The 23,513-nt window shown below is 52.1% G+C and overlaps 1 protein-coding gene across 1 annotated transcript in view; it reads left to right on the forward strand.

Moving 5' to 3' along the window:
* Nucleotides 1-23,513, forward strand: part of IDUA (alpha-L-iduronidase) — a 1,961,268-nt gene that overhangs the window by 465,183 nt on the left and 1,472,572 nt on the right. The window contains exon 3 of the mRNA XM_078676355.1: nucleotides 19,550-19,632. Within this exon, the coding sequence (XP_078532481.1) occupies nucleotides 19,550-19,632 (83 nt within the window). The remainder of the gene's footprint in view (nucleotides 1-19,549; nucleotides 19,633-23,513) is intronic.

Raw genomic sequence — 23,513 nt, forward strand, 5'->3', positions numbered from 1 at the left:
CAGGAAGTCGTAGGCATAATTATGCAGTTAAAACCATGTGGCATTGATAGGGGCCATAAGAAACATAAGGTCCGTTGAAATTACCACTGTGTGAAGAGACGCGAGTGCGGCTTCTTAAAATGGCGGCCGCCCGCATCGTGATGTGGAGAACTCCGCAACAAGTAGCAAACTCAGGCGCCCAGCACAGAAAGACGCCGAGGACATCACCAAAATGAGCGCCGCATCTTCCGACGCCAAAGCCCACTACTTCGGAAGATGAAGGCAGCGTGGAAACGGCTCATATAAGGAGAGGCCAGCGGGAAAGCGGAAATCATGCAGGATCCGCCATTTTGCTACAGCGTCAAAGCCACGCCCCACACATTTTGAACTTTATGTCCGATCATTTTAATTTATGCCTGTGACTTCAGGGCTGGGCACACACTTACTTGCTTGAATTTATTTGGTGATGGCCCGCCTGGGGCCGGCAAGAGCAGCTGCATTTCCTCATACGCGCCGGCTGGATGCCTGGTTTGTTCTCTCTGTGCCGGCCGCCCACATCATGTTCGCTCGGGTCAGGGGTCATGGGCTGCTCTCTCTGAGGCCTCGAATGAACCACCAGAGTCACCCAGGTTGATGCTGTGCCCGTCCCGCCGGCCCAACGCCACCGGGTTAATTATAGTATAATACATTATTGCCTCTCCCTCCTGCTCAGGCAGCTGGCAGCAGCGCATGCTACTCAGATTCAGATGCCCCGCGGTCGGACCAACGACACAGCACAACTCCAGTCGAGTCCGACCCCAGACCCACCACTTCTCCGACCTCACTTCCTGTTACAGGACCACATCTGACCCCCCCACGGCACCATAGAGCTGCCTGTAACTCAACTGCTGAGGGCAGGCCCCGCCCGCGTCTCCAGGCAGCAGCCAGGCAGATTGGAACAATGTAGCACGCCATAGTGAGAACACTATCTTTAACTGTTTAGTGCTACTGAGCCTGGCAAGTGAAGTCTGCTGCGCCCCGGGCCAGGTGCACAGTACACAGGTCTCAGGGGCGCCGTTTAAGCGCTGTCAGCAGAGTGCTGGTCAGCAGCAAAAATGTGTGAAAATTTATTTCAGTGCGGTGATGCGGGAACACCACACTGAAATGCATTAGCGAATAGGCCTGGTCTGCATTTGGAGTGGTGGGAGGAGTAGCACCTGCACCTGAATAGGGCTGTGCCTGCTTTCCACAATGATGCCTCTTCCCCCTGTGTTGAGTCTGGAGCCAGGTCTCACACAGACAATGGATCATTGCCATTAAGGCATTAAAAACAAAAGCCACCGACATATAGCTCCCTTTTTAAGGGTCAGATTAGGGGACATCAGTCATCTTCCCCGTCCTTTCATTTTCAGCCAATTAAATTCCATCATTGTTAGACCCGGCCTCGTGGCGTGGTCTTCCCTGGCCCGTAGTGACCCAACCCTGACCCGTGCACCACACCAGGCCTCTGATTATCACGGCCTACCCGACCATTCCCTCCATGATCCACACACCCGACACTGGACTTCCCCGTCCTCCCCCTCCATCTTCCCGGTACCAGACGCACCCAAACCCTATAGGCCCCCGGTGCCCATTCCCCTGCACCTAAGAGGGCCGCCCCGGCCCCAGCCCGACCTCGGCCCTAGACGCGCCATACCCTGCTGGGGGGTAGAGCGCTCCCCGTGAGCGAGAGAGGGAGGAGTAGTTCAATCACACCTCCCACCTCCCCTCGAGAGATGAGTTTCGATCGCCCATCCGGCCTCCCGGAGGGCTGGCTCCAAGCCTGCTGCGTGTCTGGGATCCCTCCAGACCCAACTTGAAAGGATGAAAGGGCCCCGTGGGAGGAACCCCCAACAAGCGGCCCTCAGGTGCTAAGACCTCTGCCTGCGAGGACTCCGGACATCATAGAGGAGCAGTCATATATCAAGGGGTTCTCTGGGACGATCAAGTTAGTTGAATCCTGGAACTACGAGAGCCCTGCTGACATCGTCGCGGCTCCTACCCGGCAGAGAAGGACTTCTGCCCGAAACCATCTGAGCCCTGCTGACATCGTCGCGGCTCCTACCCGGCAGAGAAGGACTCTGCCCAGAACCACCTGAGCGCTGCAGACGTGGTCGCGGCTCCCTCGCAACCTTGAGAACCCTCTGAGCCCTGCTGACATCGTCGCGGCTCCTACCCGGCAGAGAAGGTCTTCTGCTCGGGACCATCTGAGCCCTGCAGACGTGGTCGCGGCTCCCTCGCAACCTTGAGAACACCTGAGCCCTGCTGATCCGATCGTGGGTCCCCTAAGACCGTAAGAACTACCACATCCTTGCTTGAGCCCTGCGGACGTGGTCTGCGGCTCAGAGACTATCCTGGTCCGGCTGGACCCAAGATCTACTCGTATCCCCCAGCTCGAGGATTGAGAGCTGTGCGCCGGATACGCACCTGCATCTATCTTGAACATTAAGACTGTCCCGCTACTCAAATCCCTACCGAGACTCCTTGAGCCCTTGCTCTACTTGTACATAAGAATCCTGCGGATCATAAAGATCCATTTACTTGAGATATAAAGAATACGTTCTCATGAAAATCTACAGTGTGGTGTCCCTTTGTCGAGTGGTGCTAGCTCAGCGCGTGCGATCCGAGATTCGAGACTCTCCCCCTGAAGGGTCGCCCGCCAGTGCTCGGCAGTGTTCCTAGGAGAGGTGGGTCACAGGGTGGTCAGGTACCCATTCTGGCCTCCCCTGGGATCGCCCCTTCTAACATTGGTGGCAAGCGACAGGATCCGAGCCCACAATCTAGAGATCGTACAGTGAGCGGCTGACACAGTACCGAACAAAGATGACAGAAGGAAACACCGTGAGTCCCTCTGAAACCGATGCGAGTACTACGTTCCGTGCGGAACAGCTGGAAGAGTACACACACAAAGAATTGAAGGAATTTGCAAACAACGGAAAATCGCTACCACAGGCCTAAACAAGAAAGAATATATGCAAAAAGCCCTACAAGCCTGGGCGGAGTCCGGAGCACCCCTTCCCCAAACAGGAGGAAGAGCGGAGCGGCCGTCCGAACCCGGACTCGTCCAAAGGGGAAGCAGCAGCGCCCAGGTACGAAGCAACACCCCAGATGGGGGCCTCTCCCCGGAAGAGCTAGCAGACAGAGAGAGAACCCGCAATCACAAACTTGAAATGGCCAAACAAAAAATAGAGGGTGAAATAAAATTAGCAGAAAAGAAGCTAGCGGTAGAACAGCTACGAGTGCAAGGGGAGTTGGAGGAGAAGAAACTCCAACGAGAACATGAAGGCAAGAGACTTCAGCTAGAGCATGAGCGCAGCTTGAAGGAAATCAAACTGAAGGCAAGAAGCGAATAAGGCCGGCCCCCGGGGAACCGAGAGACCGTTCCCCCGGTAGAGCCAAAAGTCCACATCCCCAAGGATGTGGTGAAAGAGCACTATAAAACCGACGATATCCAGCAGTGGTTCAAGGCCTACGAAGTCGCCATGACCTCCCACCGAGTCCCACAGAAGGATTGGGGGGCTGGGTTGTGGGGTCGATTCCTGAGCCAGGGGAGAGACACCCTGCTCGACCTACCGTCCTCAGCGCAGACCTCCTACAGCCACATGAAAGAGGCCCTCCTAACGAGATACGGGCTCACCCCCGAAATGTATCGCCAGCGGTTCCGAGACTGCAAGAAGCTCCCTGGCACCACGTGGGTGGAATACGTGAACTTTTACAGTCGAGCCTTAGAAGGATGGATCGAGGGCAGCAAGGTCACCACCTTTGAAGAGCTAACCGACCTCATTGCATGGGAACACTTGTCCTCGAACTGTTTTGTGAAACTACGCCAGCATCTTCTTGACAGCAAGCTCGCAGATCCGAGGAAGCTGGCCGTCGAAGCAGATCGCTGGGTGAACACCCGGGTCTCCCGGGGCCCTGTAGGAGACTACCCCGGAAAAATTCAGGGACCTCCCCGCCAGAGAGGGGGGAAAACCAAGGAAGACAGAGGGAATTCCAGTCAGGTCCCCAGCGTAGTACCCCCAGAAGGTAACCCCCGAACTTTCTAGCACCCCCGCCAGCCAGTTCCGGCCCACCAGGTAGACAAGGGCACCGAGTCACCATCACATGTTTCCGTTGCCAACAGCCCGGACATTACGCCAGTGACCCCCAGTGTCCCATGGTCCAGCGACCCACCACGACAGCTCCCCCAGCCCGACAGATGGCCAACGTAGCCCTAGGGGAGGAGATGGAGGACACCGAAGAGTGGTAACCTGCTGCCATGATCCTAGTCTCCCTAGGAGACCGAGACATGGTTCCCGGAGCCCCCTATCCGCTAACACCAAAAAGTACCGGCAGCTAGTGACGGTCAATGGCCACCGGGTGGAGGCCCTTCGTGACACCGGGGCGAGCATCACAGGTGTCCTCAGTCACCTAATCAAAGAGGACCAAATCATCACGAATGTCTTTTGCCCCATAATCTCAGCCGACAATACAGAGAGCTTGTGTAGAATGGCCTTGGTACCGTTCGAATGGGGGGGAGTGACAGGTAAGTTACGCGTTGCTGTCCGAACCTCACAACCTGTGGACTGTCTCCTGGGCAATGACCTAGAAAGTTCCCCGTGGGGAAAAGTTGAGCGCAAAACCCACCTGAGCATGATGGGCCTACCCGAATGGGTGTGCGCCACCACGCGATCCATGTCAGCCTGACTGCCCCCCCTCGGGGAAGTCGAAGCCGAACCTCCCAGCCACACCCCTGTAGACGAAGACAGGGATGACCGAACCAAGCCCAACAGCCTCTCCCCAGGAGGAGAAACCGTCGCCGAAAAACGAAATCTTGCATCCCGTTCCCGCACAGATCACTGAGCTAGGTGATCTGCCCGAGTTGGCACAATGGCGTCACGAGGGGGGCCCCTCCCGAGAGGAGTTCTGCCGGGAGCAAGCCACCTGCCCTTCCCTGGTCGGACCCCGGCGACAGGCCGAAGCCAAAGCTGCGGGCGACCAGTCCGGAACCCATTTAGTCTATTGGGAAAATGACCTCCTGTACAGCGAGCAGAAGTCAGTCGAGCTAGGGTCAACCCGGGTGCTGGTGGTACCCCTACGCTTCTGAGACTTCCTTCTGGGCCTGGCCCACGACGTACCCCTGGCGGGACACTTGGGCCAGGACAAGACCTATCACCGCTTAGTTACGCACATTTATTGGCCAAAGATGCGAGCGAACGTAGGGGCCCACTGCAAGTCCTGTGCCACGAGCCAGGCTAGTGGGAAAAGTGGAGGAACGCGAAAGGCTCTCCTCCAGCCCTTCCCCGTCGTCCGTACCCCCTTCGAGCGGGTCGGGATCGACATCGTGGGGCCCCTGGACCCCAGAACCTCTCAAGGTCACCGATTCATCTTAGTCCTGGTGGATCATGCCACACCATACCCGAGGCCATTCCCCTCCGCACCGTAACGGCCCCCGTGGTGGGCCGGGCGTTGATGGGGATCTTTTCACGAGTAGGTTTCCCCCGCGAGGTCGTGAGCAACCGTGGCATGAATTTCATTGCCAAATATATGATGTCCCTTTGGCAACAATGTGGAGTGTCCTACAAATTCACCACCCTGTACCATCCCCAAGGAAATGGCCTAGTAGAGCGGTTTAACCGGACTCTGAAGGGGATGATTGTGGGTCTAGAAGAGCCCCTCATGCGCAAATGGGACGTCCTCCTCCCCTGCCTCCTGTTCACCTACCGGGAAGTCCCCCAAAAATCCCTGGGGTTCAGCCCGTTTGAATTGCTCTACGGACATCCCGTCCGGGGACCCCTCAGCCTGGTCATGGAAGGGTGGGAGACGCCACCCCGAGAACCACCCCCAGATGTGTTCAGATACATCCTAGCCCTCCGAAACCAGACTCGGAAGTTCCGAGCGCTGGCCGAGGCCAACCTTGAGGCGAGCCAGGAGGAGATGAAGCTCTGGTATGACCAGAACGCCACTCTGGTCGAGTTTCAACCGGGCCAGCAGGTCTGGGTGATGTCCCCGGTGAAACACAGCACCCTCCAAGATAAATGGACCGGGCTTTTTAAAGACGTGGAGCGGAAGAGCCAAGTGACATACTTGGTGGACGTCCAGTCCCCGCGGAACACCCTTCGGGTCCTCCACATGAGCTGCCTCAAGCCTCACTTTGTGCGGAAGGAGTTGAGTTTACTCCTGGCCACAGACGACGGGGCGGAAGAGGAAACGGAGCCTCTCCATGACCTCCTGTGTGCCAAAGAGAAGGATGGCTCGGTAGAGGGAGTGAGCCTCTCTCCCTCCCTCACTCCCCAGCAACGTGAAGACTGCCGCCAGCTCTTGGGGCAGTTCTCAGACTTATTTTCTCTGGTCCCCAAGGTCACCGACTGGTGTGTCCACAACGTGGACACCGGGGACAGCCCGCCGGTGCGACACAGAGCCTACCGCGTACCCGACCGAGTCCGGACCTGCATCCAGGCCGAAGTCTCAAAAATGCTCACCCTGGGGGTGGTTGAACCTTCCGACAGTCCCTGGGCCAGCCCGGTGGTCCTGGTCCCAAAGGCCGCTGCCCCTGGTGTCGCCCCCGACCTAAGGTTCTGTGTGGACTACCGGGGGTTCAACGCAGTCACCCGAGCAGACGCCCACCCTATTCCCCGCACAGATGAGCTCATGGACCGCCTAGGGTCGGCTCACTACCTAAGTACCTTCGACCTGACCAGCGGCTACTGGCAAATTGCGCTCACAGAGGGAGCCAAGGAGCAATCCGCCTTCTTCACCCCGGACGGGCATTATCGCTTCCGAGTGATGCCGTTCGGGATGGAAAATGCCCCGGCCACCTTTCAAAGACTAGTAAATCGAGTCCTGGCCGGGCTGGAAGAGTTCAGCGCCGCATATCTGGACGATATCGCGGTGTTCAGTTCACAATGGAGCGAGCCCCTCCGGCACCTCCGGAGGGTGTTGCTGGCCCTGCGCCAGGCAGGCTTGACAGTGAAGGCTAGCAAGTGCCAGATTGGGCAGGGGTCAGTGGTCTACCTATGGCACCAGGTCGGAAGCGGGCAGGTCGCCCCTCTCCAGCCTAAGATCGATGCCATCTTGGTCTGGGAATCACCCACCACACAAACCGAGGTCCGAGCCTTCCTGGGCCTCACCGGTTACTACCGGAGGTTCATAAAAAGTTATGGCAGCCTAGTGGGTCCCCTCACAGAATTAACCTCCAAGAAACAGCCCAAGAGAGTGCAATGGACCCCCTCCTGCCAAGAGGCATTCGACGCCGTAAAGACTGCCATGTGTACTGCCCCCGTGCTTCAAGCCCCCGACTACTCAAAGGAGTTTGTAGTCCAAACTGACGCTTCCGAGCATGGCATTGGGGCCGTACTGTCACAGCTCAATGAGAAAGGCCTAGATCAGCCCGTAGCATTCATTAGCAGAAGGTTACTGCCCCGAGTACAGAGATGGAGCACCATCGAACGAGAGGCGTTCGCCGTAGTCTGGGCCCTCAAGAAACTACGACCCTACCTGTTCGGAACCCACTTCCGAGTGCAAACAGATCATCGACCCTTACGATGGCTCATGCAGATGAGAGGAGAGAACCCCAAACTGCTGCGATGGTCAATCTCCCTCCAGGGGATGGATTTCACAGTAGAACATCTCCCTGGTACTGACCACGCCAACGCTGGCGGCCTCTCCAGATTCTTCCGCCTCAGTGAAGAGAACCCCCAACGGGATGGGTAGTTCTCCCTGACTTTCAGCTGGGGGGGACGCGTGTTAGACCCGGCCTCGTGGCGTGGTCCTCCTTGACCCGTAGTGACCCAACCCTGACCCGTGCACCACACCAGGCCCCTGATTATCACGGCCTACCCGACCATTCCCTCCATGATCCACACACCCAACACTGGACTTCCCCGTCCTCCCCCTCCATCTTCCCGGTACCAGACGCACCCAAACCCTATAGGCCCCCGGTGCCCATTCCCCTGCACCTAAGATGGCCGCCCTCGGCCCCAACCCGACCTCGGCCCTAGACGCGCCATACCCAGCTGGGGGGGTAGAGCGCTCCCCGTGAGCGAGAGAGGGAGGAGTAGTTCAATCACACCTCCCACCTCCCCTCGAGAGATGAGTTTCAATCGCCCATCCAGCCTCCCGGAGGGCTGGCTCCAAGCCTGCTGCGTGTCTGGGATCCCTCCAGACCCAACTTGAAAGGATGAATGGGCCGTGTGGGAGGAACCCCCAACAAGCGGCCCCCAGGTGCTAAGACCTCTGCCTGTGAGGACTCCGGACATCAAAGAGGAGCAGTCATATATCAAGGGGTGCTCTGGGACGATCAAGTTAGTTGAATCCTGGAACTACGAGAGCCCTGCTGACATCGTCGCGGCTCCTACCCGGCAGAGAAGGACTTCTGCCCGAAACCATCTGAGCCCTGCTAACATCGTCCCGGCTCCTACCCGGCAGAGAAGGACTTCTGCCTGCAACCATCTGAGCCCTGCAGACATGGTCTCGGCTCCCTCGCAACCTTGAGAACCCTCTGAGCCCTGCTGACATCATCGCGGCTTCTACCCGGCAGAGAAGGACTTCTTCCCGGAACCATCTGAGCCCTGCAGACGTGGTCGCGGCTCCCTCGCAACCTTGCGAACACCTGAGCCCTGCTGATCCGATCGCGGCTCCCCTAAGACCGTAAGAACTGCCACATCCTTGCTTGAGCCCTGCGGACGTGGTCGCGGCTCAGAGACTATCCTGGTCCGGCTGGACCCAAGATCTACTCGTATCCCCCAGCTCGAGGATTGAGAGCTGTGCGCCAGATACGCACCTGCATCTATCTTGAACATTAAGACTGTCCCGCTACCCAAATCCCTACCGAGATTCCTTGAGCCCTTGCTCTACTTGTACATAATAATCCTGCGGATCATAAAGATCCATTTACTTGAGATATAAAGAATACGTTCTCATGAAAATCTACAATGTGGTGTCACTTTGTCGAGTGGTGCTAGCTCAGCGCGTGCGATCCGAGATTCAAGACTCTCCCCCTGAAGGGTCTCCCGCCAGTGCTCGGAAGTGTTCCTAGGAGTGGTGGGTCACAGGGTGGTCAGGTACCCGTTCTGGCCTCCCCTGGGATCGCCCATTCTAACAATCATTTTACAGAAAGGAGGGGTTGTAACATGGCAAAATATGGTATTTTGTTTCTGTCAATTTGTTCAAACACTGTTGTGTTAAAGCCAATTAGACGTGTACTTGTGAGGTACATTTATTAAAAAGTGAATTCACAGCATTCTGTGAAGCGGACGGCTAAGAGTGAGTCCACCCAGTTGTCATATGGAATTGATCCTAGCATGGTAATTCCTGGACAGCGTAGGTAGGCTCGAAGAGAGAGAGAGAGAGAGAGACCACAACAAGTTATCCAGTGCACTTACCACGTAGGACAGTACAGGACAATTCGCATATTAAGTACATACACCAAAGGGAGACACAAAACGCATAGTCTTTGTATACACACAATACAGAATAGGACGTGACAATACATGTACCAAGCACGAAGAAAAACGCAGCGTTAGTTACACAAAATAACTTTTTCATGCACGTCGCGCATCTCATAGTTGACCTGAAAATACTTACTTTTGATGGCTAGACACAGGTACAGTCATACTAATACTTACAGTGGGGTCCCCCAATCAACTGAGTGAGGAACCATAACTGTAAGTGCAGTGTCAAACCAGGCCAGCAGGTTGGCGAATGGATATGGCAGCTGCAACTGCTGCTCTCAAGCATCTGGGTAGTGCATGGGCTACGGGATCTAGAACTGCAGAAAAATATGCACAGGGGCATTGTCTGCCACCCAAACACTGTGTTAGCACTGACAATGCGCAACCATTATGCTCGTGTACAAAAAACAAACGAAGGGCTTCTGATAACTAGGGGTGCCTAGCACCGGGGCCGAACACAAAGCTATTTTCAGTTCTTCAAATGGATGCTGGCACTCATTTGTCCAAGGGAGTGGGTGAGGAACACCTTTAAGTGTGAGGGTCAATAAAGGTTTAATGAGTAAAGAAAAATTGGGTATCCACTGGCGGCAGTAGGAGGTGATACCAATGAAAGCACGGACCTCCTTCTGCGTCTTTGGTGGGGGCATTTTACTGATTGTTTGTATTCGTTCAGGGGTGAGGCGGCGTCCCTCCTACGACAGGAGATGACCTAAGTAGGGCACCTCATGTCGAGAATATTGGAGTTTGGATAAAGAAACTTTGTGATTGAACTGGGCCAGATGTACAATGAGAACAGTGACAATAAGTATTTATTATTATTGTTATTATATTTTATTATTATTTTCTTGGATCGAAATATATATATATATATATATATATATATATATATTAAGGAATTAAGAGCATGAAAGCATGCAAGAAAGTCACTTAATATGCCACAAAATCATTATTTTTGTGTTTTACATAATCACTCCGTGCGATTTCATTTTTTTTTTTAATTGAACATTTCTCACCTTCGAATAATTGCGCTTTTCATTGTCTTGTGAAATGTAATTCTAGTTGTATTTTGGAAAGTCATCTGTTTCTCTTCGTTATAGTATCATTCGCAAAACAACATGAAGCTGACTCTAACCCTTTCATTCCCCACCCCTGTGGAGCACGGGAGCGTGGATGGTGTTAGTGGGTCAGGGCCACTTTTTTACTTCCCTTTGTTTCCCCCTTCGTTTTAAGAAAAACTCGTTCGGCTTTGTCTGAGCTTAATGCCCATGGTTCAAATACTGAAAGAGACAGTTTCCGTAATACAACGCACGGTTATGATCAGCAGGAAAGCAGCCCTTTATCAACACTGCCGTTTCCCTGCGCAGACACACTCTTAAAATAGATAGAAGATTGGTGACGAGGACAACGTTCAGCACAAACACTGCAAAAGCACCGTGTGCGGATGGCGTCAAATAATCAAGGGAAAATCGATGTTATTTAATGGTAATTTGAATTTTAAAAAATCAGAAACATTATCATATCAAACGATTCACACAAGGGCATGGGATGGAAAGAAAACAAAAATGCACTTGGATTTTTGCCTGAAAACAGAACGTGGATCTTGTTCCTGACAAAAATGGTGTCACATTTTGGACAGTTCCCACACAAAATCGGATAAAGAATGCCCAAAATCACCAATACTGTACCAGAGAGAAACAATGTTCTGCCCAACTTCTACATAAATGCAAAATCTAAAATTGGCACTAAGATAAAAATAGTTCTTAATGAGAGTCATGTAGATGTCATGTTCTCTCTGCCAGTGTGATTTTGTACCCTAGTTGTCCGAAAATGGCATAAACAAAGGCTCCGCACTGGAGGACCCTTGCAGTGAACACAAAAGATCACCTTCGCTGGAGCAGTGTTTGCAGGCCTGAGACGGGCTAGGAAGAGATAGCCATTGAAATGCGAGAGTTTTGAAATAAGGCTCAGCTTGATAAATTGAAATACAAATAGACCCGAATTGTAATTAGCATAGATTCCTCACAGTTTCCCCTGCGCAGGGAGTGGATGCTGCCCTCAATTCAGGCAGATTTGCCTGGAAATCAAACTCGTTTCCTTTACGGCCACTCTTAACAGATGTGGGCAGCGTCTGATATGAAAAATGATATTTATGACGATGGGCTAATTCCTGGCCGTGTGTTTATTCAGCACGCCTGCCGGCTCGGTGTGGAGCCAGGGCTGGCCAGACCTCGAGCAACCTAGCATGGACGGGCACTGGAGGCCCGGCTTGGCAAAGCGAGCGGGGATCTGGCGAAGTGTGGCTCCGTTTACAGTGGCAGGAGCAGTGGCCGCTGGATATACAACTAACACAAATCGAATTCAGAGTTACTGTGCAATGGGGAGGCGCTTCATACACATTTCATCCCAAAGCATCACAGCCCCATGTTGTTAGACCCGGCCTCGTGGCGTGGTCCCCCCTGACCCGTAATGACCCAACCCTGACCCGTGCACCACACCAGGCCCCTGACTATCACGGCCTACCCGACCATTCCCTCCATGATCCACACACACGACACTGGACTGCCCCATCCGCCCCCTCCATCTTCCCGGTACCAGACGCACCCAAACCCTATAGGCCCCCGGTGCCCATTCCCCTGCACCTAAGATGGCCGCCCCCGGCCCCAGCTCAACCTCGGCCCTAGATGCGTCATACCCGGCTGGGGGGTAGAGGGCACCCCGTGAGCGAGAGAGGGAGGAGTAGTTCGATCACACCTCCCACCTCCCCTCGAGAGATGAGTTCTATCGCCCATCCGGCATCCCTGAGGGCTGGCTCCAAGCCTGCTGCGTGTCTGGGATCCCTCCAGACCCAACTTGAAAGGATGAAAGGGCCCGCGTGGGAGGAACGCCCAACAAGCGGCCCCCTGGTGCTAAGACCTCTGCCTGCGAGGACTCCGGACATCAAAGAGGAGCAGTCATATATCAAGGGGTGCTCTGGGACGATCCAGTCAGTTGAATCCTGGAACTACGAGAGCCCTGCTGACATTGTCACGGCTCCTACCCGGCAGAGAAGGATTTCTGCCCGAAACAATCTGAGCCCTGCTGACATCGTCGCGGCTCCTACCCGGCAGAGAAGGACTTCTGCCCGAAACCATCTGAGCCCTGCTGACATCGTCGCGGCTCCTACCCGGCGGAGAAGGACTTCTGCTCGGAACCATCTCAGCCCAGCAGACGTGGTCGCGGCTCCCTCGCAACCTTGAGAACACCTGAGCCCTGCTGATCCGATCGCGGCTCCCCTAGGACCATAAGAACTGCCACATCCTTGCTTGAGCCCTGCGGACGTGGGCGCGGCTCAGAGACTATCTTGGTCCGGCTGGACCCAAGATCTACTCGTATCCCCCAGCTCGAGGATTGAGAGCTGTGCGCCGGATACGCACCGACATCTACCTTGAACATTAAGACTGTCACGCTACCCAAATCCCTACCGAGACTCTTTGAGCCCTCGCTCTACTTGTACCTAAGAATTCTGCAAATCATAAAGATCCATTTACTTGCGATATAAAGAATACGTTCTCCTGAAAACCTGCAGTGTGGTGTCCCTTTGTCAAGTGGTGATAGCTCAGCGCGTGCGATCCTAGGTTCGAGACTCTCCCCCTAAAGAGTCTCCCGCCAGTGCTCGGCAGTGTTCCTAGGAGAGGTGGGTCACAGGGTGGTGAGGCACACGTTCTGGCCTCCCCTGGGATCGCCCCTTCTAACACATGTCAAAGTCCTACTTATGAATATCGCATTTTGAATGGCTACAGACATAATGCTTACTCGCTGTACATACAGTGTAGTGTACACTTTCAGACAGCGAGCTAATTGTGTAAACGATGTGTATATTACCGTGTATAACCCACGGTAGAGATACAAAATATCGAAATTAAAATATCGATATACAATAATATTGATGTTTTAATTTCGATGGTAAAGAATATCGATGTGCAAAATATCGACAGACAGAATATCGTTTTTAAGGTATGTGTGTTACTAATATCGAAATTTACTAATATCGAAATTTTGTTTAGTGTTATGTATTTTATTATGTTGTTTATATGTTTGTTAAATATGTTTTTTAATGTATGTTTGAAAATTAGTAATTTTGTTTACATTTTGCGTTTTAGTATCAGAGCGGGTTGTGGGTTTATAGGGGAATAGGGTGGGAAGTAATTTAATAATAATTAATTAAGTCACATATATTTTTAATTAATAATTAATTGGTAATTAATTAATATGAATTAGTTAATTAAATTAATTAGAGTTAATGCGCTAATATATTACATTTTTTGTTATTGTTAATTGATAATGAATTGGTAATTAAATAATATTAATTAGTTATTAAATTAATTAGAGTTAATGTGCCAATATATTTAATTTTTTTGTTATTGTTAATTAATAATTAATTAGTAATTAAATAATAATAATTAGTTAATTAAATTAATTAGAGTTAATGTGATACTATATTTAATTTTTTGTTATTGTTAATTAATAATTAATTGGTAATTAAATAATATTAATTACTTAATTAAATTAATTAGAGTTAATATGCTAATATATTTAATTTTTGGTTATTGGTAAATAATTGGTAATTATTAATTATTAAGTGATTAAATGATGTGATTTATTTATGTGTAGTGGGTTGTGTGTTTATAGGGGAATAGGGTGTGATATAATTAAATGTAATTAATTAAAGAGATTTTATTTATTTATTGGTATTTATTGTTAATTAATTGGTAATTAATATGTGTTAATTAGTTCATTTATAATTACATCAATTTAATAATATTAATAGTTATTAATTGATTAATTGATATTCATATTAATTGTGTTTTTTGGTATGTGTAGTGTGTTGTGTGTTAAAGGGAGAGTAGAGTGGGAAGTAATTTTTACCCTCATGCTATCCAATGTTTTCCCTACTGTTGCACCCTCTGGAGTGGGAATAGTAATTTAAACCCCTACGCTATCCAACGCTTTCCCTACTGTTGTACCCTCTGGAGTGGGAATAGTAATTTTTACCCCTACACATTCCAACGCTTTCGCTACTGTTGCACCCTCTGGAGTGGGAATAGTAATTTAAACCCCTACGCTATCCAACGCTTTCCCTACTGTTGCACTCTCTGGAGTGGGAATAGTAATTTTTACCCCTACGCTATCCAACGCTTTCCCTACGGTGTAATTTTAACCCTACGCTATCCTACATTTTCCCTACTGTTGCACCCTCTGGAGTGGGAATAGTAGTTTTTACCCCTACGCTATCCAACGCTTTCCCTACTGTTGCACCCTCTGGAGTGGGAATAGTAATTTTTACCCCTACGCTATCCAACGCTTTCCCTACTGTTGAACCCTCTGGAGTGGGAATAGTAATTTTTACCCCTACGCTATCCAACGCTTTCCCTACTGTTGCACTCTCTGGAGTGGGAATAGTAATTTTTACCCCTACGCTATCCAACGCTTTCCCTACTGTTGAACCCTCTGGAGTGGGAATAGTAATTTTTACCCCTACGCTATCCAACGCTTTCCCTACTGTTGCACTCTCTGGAGTGGGAATAGTAATGTTTACCCCTACGCTATCCAACGCTTTCCCTACTGTTGTACCCTCTGGAGTGGGAATAGTAATTTTTACCCCTACGCTATCCAACGCTTTCCCTACTGTTGCACTCTCTGGAGTGGGAATAGTCATTTTTACCACTACGCTATCCAACGCTTTCCCTACTGTTGCACCCTCTGGAGTGGGAATAGTAATTTTTACCCATACGCTCTCCAACGCTTTCCCTACTGTTGCACCTTCTGGAGTGGGAATAGTAATTTTTACCCCTACGCTATCCAACGCTTTCCCTACTGTTGCACCCTCTGGAGTGGGAATAGTAATTTTTATCCCTACGCTATCCAAAGCTTTCCCTACTGTTGCACCCTCTGGAGTGGGAATAGTAATTTAAACCCCTACGCTATCCAACGCTTTCCCTACTGTTGCACCCTCTGGAGTGGGAATAGTAATTTTTACCCCTACGCTATCCAATGCTTTTCCTTCTGTTGCAATATGTGGAGTAAGTATATATACTAATTTATATGTAGAGTTTTTAATTTATTTAAAATGTATTTGTATTAGTTATAATTTTTTAAATATGTTTTAATGTTTTTATTTAATATTTGTAAAATTATATGTATTTTTAAATTATTTTTACATTATTATTAATACATTTAAAAAAACTATATTTTTAATTTCGATATTTCTGTACTACGATATTATTTTTTCGATATTTTCGTACTTACCTTTATGAAGATATAACTCCGATATTTTTGATGTCGATATTTTTGTGTCGATATTTTTGTATGTAGATATTCTGTCTGTCGATATTATGTCATAGATTCATAACCCACACCACAAAAATACAATGCGCCATTATCCCCCACCCCTCCCTGTTGCTGCTCCCCCCACCTCCCCCTGTCGCTCCTCTGCCCACCCACCCCTCCCTGACGCTGCTCCCCAACACCCGCCCACCCCTCCCTGCCATTGCTATACCCCCCTTCCTTCCACTGCTCGGCCTACCTCTCCCTGCCACTGCTCACTCCCACCCGCCCTCCCCTCCCTGCTGCTACTCACCCCTACCCGCCCACCCCTCCCTGCCGCTACTCACGTATACCCGCCCGCCCCTCCCTGCCGCTACTCACCACCACCCGCCCACCCCTCCCTGCCGCTACTCACCCCCACCCGCCCACCCCTCCCTGCCGCTACTCACCCCCACCCGCCCACCCCTCCCTGCCGCTACTCACCCCCACCCGCCCACCCCTCCCTGCCGCTACTCACGCCCACCCCTATCTGCTGCTACTCACCCCCACCTGCCCACCCCTTCCTGGTGCTCCTCACCCCCACCCGCCCACCCCTCCCTGGGGTTGCTCACCCCCACCCGCCCACCCCTCCCTGCCGTAGCTCACCCCCACCCGCTCACCCCTCCCTGTCGTAGCTCACCCCCACCCGCCCCTCCCTGCCGTTGCTCACTCAGACCCGCCCACCCCTCCCTGCCGCTGCTCACCCCCACCCGCCCACCCCTCCCTGCCGCTGCTCACCTCCACCCGCCCACCCATCCCTGCCGCAGCTCACCCCCACCCTTCCCTGCCGCTGCTCACCCCTCCCTGCCGCTGCTCACCCCCACCCACCCACCCCTCCCTGCCGCTGCTCACCCCTGTGCCGCTGCTCACCCCCACCAGCCCCTCCTCGATGCCGCTGCTCACCCAATCCACTCTCGCTATATTCCCTGTCCCACCTACACTTCCCTGTCACTGCCCCCCACCCACCCATAGCTGTCGCTGCTCCCCACCCACCATTCAGTGTCAGCCGCCCCCACCCACCCACCCACCCTTCACTGTCGGCTGCCCCCATCCACCCACCCACCCACCCTTCCTTCCTTCCTTCACTGTTGGCTGACACCCACCCACCCTTCACTGTCGGCTGCCCCCCCACCCACCCACCCTTCACTGTCGGCTGCCCCCCCACCCACCCACCCTTCACTGTCGGCTGCCCCCCCACCCACCCACCCTTCACTGTCGGCTGCCCAACCCACCCTTCACTGTTGGCTGTACCCACCCTTCATTGTCGGCTGCCTGACCCCCCACCCACCCACCCACCCTTCACTGTCGGCTGCCCCCCCCCAGCCACCCACCCACCCTTCATTGTCGGCTGCCCCCCCCCACCCACCCACCCACCCTTCATTGTCGGCTGCCCCCCCCACCCACCCAATTTACTGTCGGTTGCCGACCCACCCACCCACCCTTCATTGTCAGCTGCCCCCCCACCCACCCACCCTTCACTGTCGGCTGCCCCCCACTCACCCGCCCTTCATTGTCGGCTGCCCCCCACTCACCCGCCCTTCACTGTCGGCTGCCCCCCACCCACCCCTCCCTGTCGTTGCCCACCCCTCCCGGTCGCTAAACCACCACCCACCTACCCACCCTTCACTGTTGGCTGCCCCCCACCCACCCACCCACCCTTCACTGTTGGCTGCCCCCCACCCACCCACCCACCCTTCACTGTTGGCTGCCCCCCACCCACCCACCCACCCTTCACTGTTGGCTGCCCCCCACCCACCCACCCACCCTTCACTGTTGGCTGCCCCCCACCCACCCACCCACCCTTCACTGTTGGCTGCCCCCCACCCACCCTTCACTGTTGGCTGCCCCCCACCCACCCACCCTTCACTGTTGGCTGCCCCCCACCCACCCACCCACCCTTCACTGTTGGCTGCCCCCCACCCACCGGGTGGGGGTGTAGAAGGACAGTCGTGTGTTGAGGCATTCGGGTCCTAGGTCGTAGAGGGCTTTGTGTGCGTGGGTGAGGAGACGAAACGGTATTCTCTTGTTGACGGGGAGCCAGTGGAGGTCTTTCAGGTGACCGGAAATGTGAGCTTGACGAGGGATGTCCAGTATGAGTCTGGCTGAGGCGTTTTGGATGTGTTGGAGTTTTTTGTGTAGTTTGGCTGTGGTTCCGGCGTAAAGGGTGTTTCCGTAATCCAGTCGGCTTGTGACCAGTGCGTGGGTGACTGTCTTTCTTGTTTCGGTGGGGATCCAACGGAAGATTTTTTTGAGCATGCGAAGGATGTTGAAGCATGATGATGAGACGGCATTGACTTGTCTGGTCATCGAGAGGGAGGAGTCCAGGATGAAGCCCAGGTTACGTGCGTGATCCGTAGGTATGGGTGCTGTTCCCAGGGCCGGTGGCCACCATGAGTCGTCCCAGGCAGAGGGGGATGATCCTAAGATGAGGACTTCCGTTTTGTCCGAGTTTAGTTTTAAACGGCTGATCTTCATCCATTCGGCTACTTCTTTCATTCCTTCGTGTAAGTTTGTTTTGGCGGTGTTTGGGTCTTTGGTGAGGGAGAGGATCAGCTGGGTGTCGTCTGCGTAGGAGATGATGTTGAGGTTTGTTGGCGCGCGATGGATGCACGGGGACTCATGTAAACGTTGAAGAGGGTGGGACTGAGTGATGATCCTTGTGGTACGCCGCAGATGACTTCGGTGGCCTCTGATTTGAATGGGTGGAGGCGGACTCTCTGGGTTCTTCCGGCGAGGAACGAGATGATCCAGTCAAGTGCTTTTCCTTGTATTCCGACGTTGTTGAGGCGTTGTATAAGGGTGTTGTGACAGACTGTATCGAATGCGGCGGAGAGGTCAAGTAGGATGAGGGCAGCTGTTTCTCCGTTGTCCAGTAGCGTTCAAATGTCGTCTGTAGCTGCGATGAGGGCGGTTTCGGTGCTTTGTTTGGCTCGGAAGCCAGACTGTGAGGGGTCGAGGGATTTGTTGGATTCAAGGAAGGAGGCGAGCTGACTGTTGACGGCTTTCTCAATGACTTTGGCAGGGAATGGGAGGAGCGAGATGGGGCGGTAGTTCTTAAGTTCAGAGGGGTCTGCTGTGGGTTTCTTCAGAAGGGCGCTGAGTTCGGCATGTTTCCAGCTTTCCGGGAAGGTAGCGGAGTTGAAGGAACAGTTGATGACATCGCGGAGATGGGGAGCGATGATGGAGTCTCCTTTGTTGAAAATGTGGTGGGGACATGGGTCGGTTGGTGATCCTGAGTGGATGGAGTTCATTAGGCGGATGGTGTCTTCAGTGGTGATTGGGTTCCAGGTGCAAAGGTTGTTAGAGTGCTGTTTTGGTTCAGAGGTGGATGGAGTGGACTGGTCTTCGGACTGGTTTTCGAAGCTGTTATGTATGTCGGCGATTTTGTTGTGGAAGAATGAGGATCGCTGCTCCCCCAGCCACCCACCCAACACTGTCGCTTTTTCACCAGCCCATCCATGTCGCTACTCCCCAGCCCACCCCTTTTTCTGCTCCCCCATGACGCGGTCGCTGCTCCCCATGTCACCTGTCGCTGCTCCCCCATGTCACTGCTCCAGCCACCCACCCACCTGCCACTATTTCTGTCTATGCTCGTGTCCCTGCCCCCCCGACCACCCCCACTGAACCTTAGCACTGAGGAATCCAGGCATACATTTCAGAACATGTAGAGATTCAAGCTATATTATACTTTGTTTTTTGGTTTTGTGCTTAAAAGATATTTTTAACCATACGTGTTTTCTAATTGTGAATAAAAAAACAAATGTTATGTTTTTTCATAGAGTGTATGAAGGAAAACTGCAATACAATTTCACCAAGCTTGATGATTTTATGGATCTTCTTAAAGAGAATGGACTGAAACCAGGTACATTTTGCTTTGCTTACCCCTTAAGCATGGATAGAATTCAGGTCTAATTGGTTTGATGCAAACATTAGTGAGATTTCAGATCAGACAGTTAGATGGATTAACAATGTCAGAAAATGAATCCCACACATTTTAGGTGGTACTTCCAATTGTGATTACAATTCAAACTCAAACATGAAATTGATAAGCATTCAGGGTTGATGTCTGATTGAATTGATACATTCAACAAGCTGACATGAGGCTACTGAGGATGTTTGTGACCCATTTAATACAGAGAACTGTGTCATATTCCACTTTGAGGTTGCTTCATTGGCTAGCAGTGGACAAGTGTGCTATTTTTGTATATCTGATAGAGACAACTATCTGCAGAATCCTTACTTTAGAGTCTCCCCCAGGCACCAGACTGGATCCAGAAACTTTTCCTGACAGTATGTCCAAGCGCGGCAGAGTGCGTCGAGTGACTCCGCAGTGACGTGGTCTCTGGATGAGACGTCAGACGTCAGCGGAGTTCATATACCTCCTCCTCTGTCGCGCTGATGTCAGTTTCTTCTTTGCAGCTCTTACAATGCGGGTCCAGAGCAGAATTCAGGCCATTGTTGGGCCTTCCTCTGTTCTTCATTGACCGGATCGATGTGCCAACACGATGTCTTCTGGGTTTAAACCATGTAGTTCCTGTTAGAAGCAGATGTCGATCACATATTCTATCTGCTTGTGGGGTCTGGGTTAACACCACGACTCCACCGACTGCAGATCTTGACAGCTTCTCCCGCCAAACGCATTGAAGGAAACCTGTTAGAATTGGGGGTCTCTGGTTGGCGCAGTGCAGCACTGGCGACAAGCAGGGACCCTCTCCTCTAAGTCAGGGCAAAGGATTACTCCCAGAAATAACCCCTGCTCACCCTCTAGGTAGTGTGGCGCAAGCAGTCTAGGCTAAACTCTGGAGTACATAGGGTTAAACATCTGCAGTATCACACACAATAACCATCAACCCCCCACACAATGACACAAAACTGTATTTCTGTAAAAATATCTTCTTTATATATATCTTTAGAGCAGGGAGCAGGCTTTATAAATACAGTCTTTGCGTAGTTCAAAAATGGTTCCAGTTACTTTCAATAGACCAAATATACTCTTCAAGCAGTGCCTTGTAAATACAGTCTTTTCACTTTCAAGAAATGGTTCCAGTTACTTTCAATAGACCATATATACTCTTCAAGCAGTGCCTTGTAAATACAGTCTTTTCACTTTCAAGAAATGGTTCCAGTTACTTTGGGGATGCCACCGTTCTTGAAATGCAATAATATGGTTCTTTCAAGGTAATTCTGAAAGCTTTCGCACTTCTTTGGGGGTCTGCGCGCTTGGTAGCGCTCCTGGTACGTTCCGTACGACTTTCTGGGCGAGCCCTACCAAACCTCACGCATCTCGCGTGAGACGGCGTTCGGCGCGAACCCTGTGCCCCGCAGTACGAGGCGTACCAGCCTCAGGAGAGCCTCGGTACGGCGCGCACAGGCTCAGGGTGAAGCGGGAGGCGTACCAGCCTCGGGGAAATACAGTACTTGGCAAACAGTTTCCAGAGCGCACTAGGAGGCGTACCAGCCTCGGGGACACAGCAAAACGTTGCGCACCTCTTCAAAAGCGCACAATACCTTGGCTCTTGATGTTAGTGCGGGCAATCCGGGGTCAATGCCGTGCGTCGCGGTGTCCTCCTCCTTGTGGTGTGAGCTCCGGCTCGGGGAGCTCGGCGGTCACGGTAGTCGGCGGGGACGGTGCATTGCTGGGCAGCTCTTCACTCGGGATACACGCACTGGTCCTGAAAAGAGGGGGCACACACTTTGTGCGGGGCGAAGCTGCAGGGCACGTCACAGAGATCGGGACGGGCCTCACAGCGCTACACACCGCAGCCGCTCATGGACAGCGGCAGGCGCTTTCACTGGCACAGCTCACAAAGGGAAAAGCAGGCGCAGGGCGAGGTCTCTCCTCACGGTGCGAGCTACGGCTCGTTTGGGCGACAGTCACGGTGCTTGGGCCAGCGGGGCTGGTCTTTGCGGTGCTTCTAGGGCCTTGGTAGGCGGCAGTCACGGTGCTTGGAGGGACGGTAGTGCCCCGGGCCTCTCAGAGTGCGCAGCGGATGTCCACGAAGCGCTCCGCTTCTCCCAAGTAGAATTGCAGGGGAAGGCAGCACTCACAGCAGTTCCTCTTTCAGGGGGGTAGTGCCCAATGTCCCTGGGGCGCAGTTCAGGGGGCAAGTTCCACAGCAAGCCCTTGGAGATCTTCGTAGGAGTTTGGCACAAGTTAAAATAAAGCAAAGTCTTTCAGTCTTTCTTCTCCTGCTCTCCTTCTGCAGCAAGGCACCCACCACAGGCCAGTCTCTTGGGGTCAGAGTCAGTACTTCTCCATGCAGCTTCCAGGGTCCTCCTCTTCAGGCAGAGCTTCTTCTTTGCGCAAACAGGATCTGATTTACAAGGAGCAGGCCTCCTACTTTTATACACCATTTTCTTTGTCTTTTCAGGCCAGGGGGGCCTCTGCATAATTCCTTTCAGCCTCTGAGCACTTGTTGGGTGTACTCTGGCTGCTGCTTTCAGTGTGAGGGGCAGGCACATCAGCCGCTCCACAGGGAGGCGGAGCCAGCATTGTGGGGACAGGGGCAGCCAGGAGTACCTTGATGGCAGTGCTTCGCCCTTCCTGGGCCAGGTCCAGGCTGAGTCATCAGTCGCCCCCCAGGGGGGCGGAGCCAGCATTGTGGTGGCAGAGCACAGCCTGATTAAGAGTCCAGGGGTACTCCTACCTCCCACTAAGGTGTAATCCTTGCATTCACCACCTGTCATCCCCCAGCCCTGTCACTCACACATCCCAGAAAGTCAGATACACATCCAAGCAGAGGCGGGCTGAAATGGTTAGGCAAGCAAATGCTAACTTTCTAAAAGTAGCATTTGCCAATTATATTAAAATAAACTTTATTAAAAGAAGTATTTTATTATTCTGAGTTCAAGCATACTAAACATTATTTTCTACCATGTTCCCTGAGCCTGCTGGGATTATAGAGAGTAATAATTCCAGCAGCTCATCTGGCCTAAAGAGAACAGGTAGCCTTACAATAGTGAAAAACAAATTTGGCTGTAATTCACTATTAGGACATGCCACACACATCAGAGCATGTCCTACCTTACACTTACAATGCACCCTGCCCTTGGGCCTACCATAGGGGTGACTAATATGAAGTTAAGGGAAGGTTTAGGGGCTGGCAAGTGGGTGCACTTGCGCAGTTAGCATGACAGTACCAGACCACACGCAGGTTCTGCAATGGCAGACCCTAGACACATTTTAAGGCTGCTTCTGTGGGTGGCCAACCAGCGCTGCAGGCCCACTAGCAGCATTAGTTATGATGGGTTTTAGTGCCCACCTGGTCGCGCACTGTTCACCTGGTGCTCCGCACCTTATTTATATGTGTTTATATCACCACACTATAAACCATCTGTTTTCCTTATTAACACATTTGCTTTTAATCATTCATTTTACTTTAGCATTTTTTCTTGTTATTCTCAATATTCATAACAGTATGCATTTATATACTTTGTTTTGCAAATAACATGTTTTCTTATATACATTTAGACATTTAACATGACATGTATAATCATTCGTTCATTGATGAGCCCAATGCATTTCGGCACCTATGTGGCGCCTTCATCAGGGGCGACTCTGAAAGCAACAACTGCTCTGTGTTGTTATGTCTATGCAAGTATTCACCTCGATCGCTAGTGTTCTTATTCTTTTCGTCAGCAGACTCCACAAGCATCGCCCTGCCCCATGAGATCCTCCCTGTCTCTTACGCCATCCCACCACTGAAGGATTGGTGGTACAGACTGCTACTGCATCGGCAGACC

The sequence above is a fragment of the Lissotriton helveticus genome, chromosome 2_1 (assembly GCF_964261635.1).
Source record: "Lissotriton helveticus chromosome 2_1, aLisHel1.1, whole genome shotgun sequence".
Lineage (NCBI taxonomy): Eukaryota > Metazoa > Chordata > Amphibia > Caudata > Salamandridae > Lissotriton > Lissotriton helveticus.